Source organism: Dryas octopetala, chromosome 7 (assembly GCF_963921425.1).
Source record: "Dryas octopetala chromosome 7, drDryOcto1.1, whole genome shotgun sequence".
In the NCBI taxonomy this organism is placed as follows: domain Eukaryota; kingdom Viridiplantae; phylum Streptophyta; class Magnoliopsida; order Rosales; family Rosaceae; genus Dryas; species Dryas octopetala.
This window is the reverse complement of record NC_141372.1, coordinates 7,264,648-7,274,159: the sequence shown is the minus strand read 5'-3', so window position 1 is coordinate 7,274,159 and position 9,512 is coordinate 7,264,648. Positions and strand designations below refer to the sequence as shown.

At 35.8% G+C, this 9,512-nt stretch overlaps 1 protein-coding gene across 1 annotated transcript; it reads right to left on the bottom strand.

Moving 5' to 3' along the window:
* Positions 1-7,586: 7,586 nt before the first annotated feature.
* On the bottom strand, positions 7,587-8,922 carry LOC147279168 (Core-2/I-branching beta-1,6-N-acetylglucosaminyltransferase family protein). Its single transcript, XM_086251994.1, has one exon. It carries the CDS (start codon positions 8,788-8,790, stop codon positions 7,690-7,692), a length of 1,101 nt encoding a protein of 366 aa, XP_086108120.1. The 5' UTR covers positions 8,791-8,922; the 3' UTR covers positions 7,587-7,689.
* Positions 8,923-9,512: the final 590 nt, after the last annotated feature.

Genomic DNA, 9,512 nt, shown 5'->3' with positions numbered 1-9,512 from the left:
ATTCGTGAATCTCGTTAAAATAACATATATAATTATGTGTCTAAATTAAATTTATGCCTTAATAAAATTGCGCACCCATGAAAAGTCGACTCATGAGTCATGACCCACCATCCTTTGTTTTCTTTTCTTTTGCATCAGTCATTTCAGTGGGTCTTCTTTTCTATTTATTTTTTGGTCGAAAATTTCAATGGGTCTTCTACTTTGTACTTTCTCAATGTTTTTAGAGAGCTTATTTAGTGCAGACACTTCATATCATACATTTACCATATAACAGTAAAAATTATTCTTTACTCCTTAATGATATATACTCTCAAAATTCATCTAAGACTAAGAGTCACAATTATGTCCGCATATCCACAATAAAAGTCTGACTCTCTCTCATTTTAAGTTTATACATGACATGTTCCTGAACCGTCTAGGTAATCCACAATTCCACATTATGCATATAATTGTCTATAACTTTTTGAGTGTTGACACTGTTGGTCGGTGGATTATATTTGTCCAGAACTTATGTTATCAAACTGACTAGGACTGGCTGTTCAGTCCCCTGACTTTTACGTCAATGAAGGTGGCCAATAACACATTCAACATCTAGAAAAAGAGAAGAGCAGAGCCGTCCCTGAGCAAGGGCTGGAGGAGCGACCGCCCAGGGCCTACTTTTAAGGGGGGCCCAATTTTATATATATATATATATTATAATATTAAAAAAATTAAATTTAAAGTTATGATATGTAGAGGCCTAGTAAGTAGTAACTAAAGTGTTCAAGGCTTATATCTAAAAGGCCAAAGTTTGTAAGAGGCCCAAATTAAATTTATAATAACTAAAGTAATAATTAAATTTAGTTTTTAAACTTTTATTTCTTTATTGAAAAGCTTAAACGTCAAAAGTTTTTTTATATTAAACGATAAGGGTTTTGTTTTTTATTTTTCTCTCTCTCCCTCCCTCCCTCACTGTCTCAGACTCTCTCAACTCTCAATCATTTAATTTCTCTTCCTCAGTTGAAGTTCCTCCATAATCCATTTGATCAGATTTTTGATTCTCAAGGCTTCAGCTCGATGCTCTTCTTCGATTAACTATCGATTTCTCTTGATCCCTTCTTTAGTCCTCATATCCACTCCATTGTCTCCAAAGAAATTAGGATTTTGTTCAAAGTTTAAATTACTTTTTTTTCAAAGCTTGTATATCCAAAGGCCCTATAACTTTGATTATTTATTGTCTCAAATTTTTTGTTGAAATTTGTACAAACTATAATATTATCTCCTGTTTAATAAAAGTATCATTTTATTTTTTATTTTCAAGCAAAAGTAAATGAAAAATATGCCTACATAATTTTATAATTTTTTTCTTTATATACAAAAGGGCCATTTTTAGATTTTCGCCCTGAGGCCTCTAAAAAGTCTGGAACGGCACTGGAGAATAGAGGCTGGTGCAATAGGTTTCCTTATTGTTCAATATTATATTTGTAATTTGCGAAAACAAATTCCAAACCCTGGAATCCTCCAACCAATAGCAACCTCAAAAATAATTCTGAGGTTCACCTAAAATGGTTACCAAAACCAAATCAACATTGAAAGGTCAACTGCAGCTCTCTCTCTCTCTCTCTCTCTCTCTCTCTCTCTCTCTCTCTCTCTCTCTCTTGTGGGGCTGAGGAAAGGTCATCTCTCATCTGTAATTCTGTCCCATGAGGAGTTCGAGGAATAAGGACCACAATATATGAATGTGATTGTGATACATTCAGGCCAAATTTTACAGTGTTTGTAGTAGGTTTCACTCTCGTTTTCATAGCTTCAATAGTTTTGATTTTAATTTTACAATTTATAAATTATAAATTATTACAATTCAATAATATATTATGATTTTTATCTATTAATTTATTAAATTTATCATTAAATTAATAATGATATATAAAATACATAATTACAATTAAAATAATTCATAAAATACATAATTAAAATCAAAATAATTCATAAAATACATGATTAAAAGCACAACAAATTTGATAATTTAAATAAAAATATTAACATATTCTTAAATTATAAATATTTATAAACTACGTAACTAAAATTGTAACAATTAAAACTAGAAGAATCAAAATAAAATTTAACTCAAACTACAATTGGCAAAAGTGAACTTTTAACATTCATATATGTGATCCTCATTTTACCATTTTTCTACTGATGAGATTAGCCAACTACTGCCCTTGTGATTTGATGTCTGATGGAGAATTAGCTATGGCGTTGTTCAATGATGGGGCAATGGGTCCCAATATCTGTACCACAGTACCAGGCTCATGAGTCAAAATAGTAATGTCTTCATTTTGTGGGTAACAGCTGGTTACCAACTTTCTTATATCACTAGAAGTTTTATAAATGGAGTAATGAATCCTCTCTCTTTGCACTTTCAAGAACCCACACCCACCCAGCTCTCTACTGAAGACCACAATCTCACACTCCCTCTCTCATAACCAAAATCCAAACCCACCTCATTCCCTAACACCCACAGCAGAAAGAAAGTGAGTTCTAATCAAGACATCTGAGTGAGACTTATATTTGGAGTGAGAGATGTTGAGCTTCTGTAAGGAATTTGCTCCCATATATGCAACCAAGAACCTCAAAATCCTGCTATGCTATGGTTATCAAACTCAAAATCAGAATTTTGGACTTTCAGCAGAAATTTGGATCCAACACTGCCCAAGATATTAATAAGTTTTCATTTCTCCATTATTGGGTTGGGCTAACTCCTTTGATTGGTGGGGTAGATGGCCCAAATCACCCTGTTAGGCTGTTGCACCATGCCCTGGGCCACTGGGTTCAACCTTGCCACTTGTATCTAAATGAGTGTTGCTATCTAACACCCAGCAATTGAAAAGCAAAATACTTTAAAAAGTACCACTCATAGTCTATGCATTTTGATTTATTTAGCATGCTGGGCATGCAAATCTAATAAAAGAAATTGTAAATAAAAAACAAAAAGGTGTGAAATCGACTTTTGCTTAATGGGTGGGCTTTGAGAGTAGGTTTATTGTAAAAATTTAGACCTAGTACCCACCCAAAATACTTGGGCTTAGGTGGGCTTGGGCCTTTTTCTAGGTACAGATCCAGCTGTTTTTGGGCCGGCCTGTCTAGCATGTACGATGTTAATATGTTTCCTTGCAAAAATACCCTTATTTGTTTTAGTTTCTTCTTCTATAAATTTTGTGGCATCTCAGTTCAACATGACCCCAACAGTAATTAACATATGGGAGACTTTTATTAAGGTTCTTTAATTTTATATTTTACTTACTAAAAGTATTATGGTTTTTAAAATTCTAAATAAACTTCAATAATATTGTAACTATTCCACGCTATATAATATTGGTGCATTAGTTTTTTTTTTTTTTTTCGTGACTCAGGCGTCGAGGGCTCGGTGGCCATTGTCGAGTGTTCAACAGTGCATTTTTTCTTTTTCTTCAAGCCCTCGATATTAGTTTGTCAACTTAATGTTAGATTTTAACTCTAGAATTTTGAAGCTAAAATCTAATATACAGCTTCCACACACTTCATTTTAGACCCTATGAGGGTATAAGGTGAACTCATACCCTATACCCTCAAAAAATAAAAAAATGATGACATATTTATTTGATGTGAAGTAGTCAAATGGCTTTATTATTATTTTTTTTTTAACAAGGGTTTTATTTAGGAAAAAAAAGAAATATAATAATTCAGACAAAAAAAATGTAATAAGTAATAGAGTCCATTAATTATAAGATACTAACAAAACAAAATATTAACCAAAATCACTCAATCTATTTTTATTAACTTGCGGACACTATCTATCAGCCCCCCAACTTAATGTTAGATTTTAACTGTAGAATTTTGAAGCTAAAACCTAAGATACAGCTTCCACACACTTCACTTTAGACCCTATGAGAGTATAAGGTGAACTCATACCCTATACCCTCAAAAAATAAAAAAATGATGACATATTTATTTGATGTGAAGTAGTCAAATGGCTTTATTATTATTATTTTTTTAAACAAGGGTTTTATTTCGGAAAAAAAAGAAATATAATAATTCAGACAAAAAAAATGTAATAAGTAATAGTGTCCATTAATTATAAGGTATTAACAAAGCAAAATATTAACCAAAACCACTCAATCTATTTTTATTAACTTGCGGACACTATCTACCAGCCCCCCAAAATATAAAATGCGGACACCTTCCAAAAGAAACGCATCACAACCAAACCAACAACACAAACAACCCAAAACTGATCTTGTTTTTTTTTTTTTTTTGCCAAATCGATCTCTTTCTTCAACTTTACCAAATCGAAAATTGTTCATCTTCACTCATAAGCATCGTTCTGCAACTGCAAGCCTGCAACTCCAAAAAAACTGCAGTTTCATTTCACTTTGCAGTTTCAGAAACTGCAATTTCACTTGCAGTTAGTAACTGCAACTGCAAGCCTGCAGTTTCAGAAACAATGCATTGTTTCTTTTTCTTCAAGCCCTCGATATTAGTTTCTCAACTTAATGTTAGATTTTAACTCTAGAATTTTGAAGCTAAAACCTAATATGCAGCTTCCACACACTTCATTTTAGACTCTATAAGGGTATAAGGTGAACTTATACCCTATACCCTCAAAAAATAAAAAAATGATGACATATTTATTTGATGTGGAGTAGTCAAATGGCTTTATTTAAATAAAAAAAACAAGGGTTTTATTTAGGAAAAAAAAAAAGAAATATAATAATTCAGACAAAAAAAAAAGGAATAAGTAATAAGTACTAAATTTGAATTTTCTGTTAAAATATTTATCCCAAAGTATATAAAACGATTTCTACGGTTATACGATAAGTTAATTTTGAAATTTTCGGCGAAATTTTCATTTCTTTGGGCTATGAAAATTTTAACACTAAACCAACTAGTTTTCGACAAAATTTCGATAATTTCGTTGAATTTCGGTATTTCGACAAAATTTTTGACTTTGGGGGTGGGATTTTCGGGAAGTTTCTGGGTTTTGGGAAGAACTGAGGCTATGGAGGGAGAAAGAGAGGAGGGGCTGGGTTTTCGGTGGGTTTCAGCGACAGGGGGTGAGAGATGGAGAAGCTTGGTAGTGCTCAAGCTGATGAAGGAGAGAAAGAGAGAGGTTGCGGGTAGGGGTGGGCGAGGTGCGGTTTGGCCCGGTTAACCCCCGAAACCGTGTGCCGAGCCGGACGTTCCTATACGGTGTAGTTCGGTGCTAAAAACCGAAAAGGGAGGAGAAAAATCAAACCATTCAAAGTGCGGTGCGGTTCGGTTCGGTTTGGTTCTCCACTATGATTCTGGGTTTAATGAGTTATTATTCATATTGGCATTTTTGGGGAGATTGAGATTTTGTTTGGGGTTTGGGCAAATTTGGGTTATAAGTTATAACTATATATAAGATTATATATAACTATTATAGAGTAATGAGTAGAATATATATATAACTATATACTACTATAGTATATACTAGTATACTACTATAATTATATATTACTTATATAGTTATATATAACTATTGTAGTATGTATACAACTATATACTAAGTTACTAACTATATAGTTATATATAACTAACTATGCTAAGTTTATATATAACTCTATATGCATAAAACATTATATAGATTATAGACTATAGAGTATAGAGTATATAGAAATAGAATATACTAATTTTATTATATAAGATATAACTAAAATTATATACTAAAACATTATTATATATATAAAATATTAAACTCATAGGGTTATATAAGATATATTTTAGGGTCAAAAATAAAAATGTATAAAATGTGTATAAAAATGTATAAAATGTGTACAAAAATGTATAATTATATTTTTTAAAAATTACACGGTTTGGTTCGGGTAAAATGAGCATGAAACCGGAACCGGAACCATCCATATACGGTTTGGTTCGGTTTTCTCTTACGCTGTTGACTTTTTGGTCAACTCAGTGTTTTTTCGATTTTTTTACGGTTGGTTTGGTTCGGTGTTTCGGTGCGCCGGTTATTATGCCCACCCCTAATTGCGGGACAGGAGAGGAGAGGGTGGTTGACTCCTCAAATGGAATGAATGTTTTGTTGAAATGGACTCCTCAATTTGATCTTCACCTGCACTCAATCAATCTCAAACAAAAATAGAAAGACAGTTGCAGAGAAATGAAGAGTTGAGAGAGAGAGAGAGAATAGACAAGGTACGCAGCAAGCTTACTGCCCTTTTTTTTTGATATGTCTAAGAGTTTTGATTGTGAGGCTTAGGACAAGTTCCTAAGAAGTCAACACCAAATAAAATCCTAGCCTTACATGTGGCATTAGACTCAAAAATAAAATTGACAAGATATAAAACAGTAACTAGATATTTTTATGTTCAAAAGGCAGGAGACATTATATTTCAACACCAAATAAAATCCTAGCCTTATATATCTTATTATTTAACTCCCAATAGTTGCCTTAAATAGATAAACTTATCTTTAGGTAGAGCTTTTGTGAAGATATTAGTTGCTTGATTTTCAGTCTTGCAATAAACAACTTCAACTCCTTTGTTATCCACAACATCCTTAATAAAATAATGCTTTAAAGTAATGTGTTTTCATTTTATTTTGTATGAAATTTACTATATAATTAATTTTTTTTAATTTTTTTTTCAATGTAGTAGATAATATATTAAGTAAATATATAGTAAAATTTTATTCAAAATTTTTCATATTATGATTACAATTTCTGTTATTTTTGTCAAAATTTAAAATTCTATCGAAATTTCTGAAAAATTCAAAATTTTATTCCTCAATTCAACCAACAAAAAGCATATATATATATCACAAATTAGTTAAAAATAAATGTGGAGAAAAGAGAATGTGGGGAACTATGCCAGAGAGTGTATGCTTTACCCTTACAGATGTCAGTCTGAGCAGTTGCCACTTGTTACTAACATAATGATTTTTTGCCTATTTGAGCTTTTAACCACGACTCTCCATTCGTTGTCGCGAAAAGAATGTAAGTATTAGCATACCCGCCAGCGCAGCCGCAGCGCTAGATTTGGCGGACACGTGGTCGTTTGCAAAAATTCAACAGGTGGTCTCTGCTCCAAATTACATGCATACACTTAACGTACCTTTATATACCTAATAAACATAATTAATTATTAATTTAATAATTTCCTTATTGATAATTAATGATGGGATTACTCTACCTTAAATAGCAAGCTCACCAACCAAGATTACTACGTGCCTTGTTAGCCAAAAAATAAAAAGAAATTACATATTTAAATCTTAAATCTTGAAGAATTCATTTTTCCACTACTCAAGTATCTTTCTAGCATCATATTTGTTTGTATACGATCCAATCCAAACAATTGGGCATTTGACACCGCAAATTAGGGGTCCTTTGAAGTTAGTAAAGGGTGGGTTGATGCACAAATAATTACTTAAGCCTTTGGACTTTGGAGAATCTATAAAGCCTAAATAGTAGAATAACACCATTCATAAAAGGCAAAAAAGGAAGAGGGCAACGCTAAGCTTAGCCAAACACGGTTTCCCACTTTTGATATTTTCATAACAAAAACAAACACGTGCACCCATCAACCATTCACTCCTCAAATCCACCGGGTTTGTCCCGGTTTCGTTTATAAATTTTTATCTCTAAATTACAAAAACAGAAAAATGAGAAAAATGATAAAATATACATATGACATCCTAATCTTGGAATATGACGTCATTGGCTATTCTCATCAACGGTTCGATCGCATCTGGCGGGAATTTCCTCGCAAACAAGAAGGGGTCACGCCGCTCACTCACGGACCAATCGGAGGCGTTGTTGCTCTCCTTCTCGTCACCGTACCTGGGCCTAGCGTCCCTCAGCGACCGGATCATTTCGGGCCCCACCTCCTCCGCCTCGTACGTGCGGGGGTGCCCGTCGAATCTCCCCGTCCAGTCCACGTGCGTGAGCGTGGCGGGCACGCACCCGCCGGGGTCGCGCATGTTGACGAGGGTAGGAAAGTAATTTTCCTCCGGGTAACACGTGTCCCACCGCTCGCACGGTAGCTTGAACTTTTCCCAAAGCCTTCTGTCACTCACTACGAGCCTCGCGTGCTTCCGCTTTAGGACCCAGAACTGGGACCCGATCCGAAACTCCTCCAACTGCACCTGCGGAAGCATCGCGTCCGCCCCACGCGCCGCCCACCTGTCATACGCGCCCACCTCGTTTTCCAGAATCTCGATGAAACTCTTTTTGGATCGGGCCAAAGTCCGGTACGTGAAGTTGAAGGAGTGGAGGGGAATGCAAGAAGGTGAGAAGAGGGCGAACATTGAGTTTAAGGGGTCGTCGAGCAGCGCGTGGGCGAGTAGGCGGCGCGTGGCGGAGATGAGAGTGGAGGTAAAGCGCTGGGCGGGTTTGGAGGGGATGACTCGGCGGGCGAAAACGCCGGTAAATGGCGTGTCGTATGGGAATCGCGGGTCGGCGTGGACGTAGACGGTGAAGAGGGCTTTAGGGGTTTGTTTGAAGAAGAGCTCCCAGAGAGGGGCAAAGGGGAGAGGGGAGGTGGTGAGGAAGAGGAAGGCGATTTTGGGGGTTTGTAATCGGGGGGGTCGCGAGTTGACTCGGGCGGCGAGTCGGAAAAGCGAATCGTCGTCTGAGGGGAGAGGTGGCGGAATGAGGTTGAGCTTTTGGTGGGTTTTGAGGTTCTGGGCGGTGGCAATGGTGGTGGGGGTGGCTGGGCTGCTGATGGTGAAGATTATGGCTAGAGGCAAACAGAGTAGAATGGCACAGATGAGAGAGAGTGGGGTTGGCGAAAGCATGGTTTGGTTTTAGAGAGAGAGAGAGTGTGTGTGAGAGAGATGGAGAGTGAGATTTGGTGGAACAGGATGGTCATAGACGGCGGAGATAAGAGTGCAAGACATAATACAACCTAAAAGTGCTTTTTTTTTTGGCGTTTTTTGTTTGGCAGAACTTAAAAGCGCTTTAATGCAAAGTAATTAAAATTCCGTATAGTGGTTTGGGTAGGATTCCTTAGCTCGCTCGTATTTATCCTATAAATAGAATTTGATTGCATGACATGGCTCATGTTTTTGTGGGTCTAAAATCTAAATTATAGCCAACACAGTACCATCTGACAAATCGGATCCGTTGGATCAAAGTGGATCGGGTGGGCATGGCCCGCATTGGGTTGTCAAGTTGAGTTGAAGGCTCAAGTTGCAGCACGTCCTTGGTAAAAGAGAGAGTGTTGGATACTTGGATATCATGGCAAGTGCACACGTGGGTCGCACTGCAACAGATGATGTCGGTCTCGTAAGTGGGCGGTGTTATGATGTGTTCGGGCTCACAATTGTGCTCGGTGGGATTATATAATTTGGGACAAAACGACTTTCAAAAGAATTTAAAAGTCCATAAAATCTAAATGTAGGAGGGTGTACTCAATTCAGATTTTTAAAGATTTTTTTTAAGTGACAAACTTTCATAGACTTTCAGAATTATGATAGACTTTCAAAGAGTTTTATAGATTTTTATAGACTTTCATGAA

Bases quoted from the DNA above. Each gene is read 5' to 3' on its own strand.
- LOC147279168 (XM_086251994.1), bottom strand. From the start codon at position 8,790: ATGCTTTCGCCAACCCCACTCTCTCTCATCTGTGCCATTCTACTCTGT.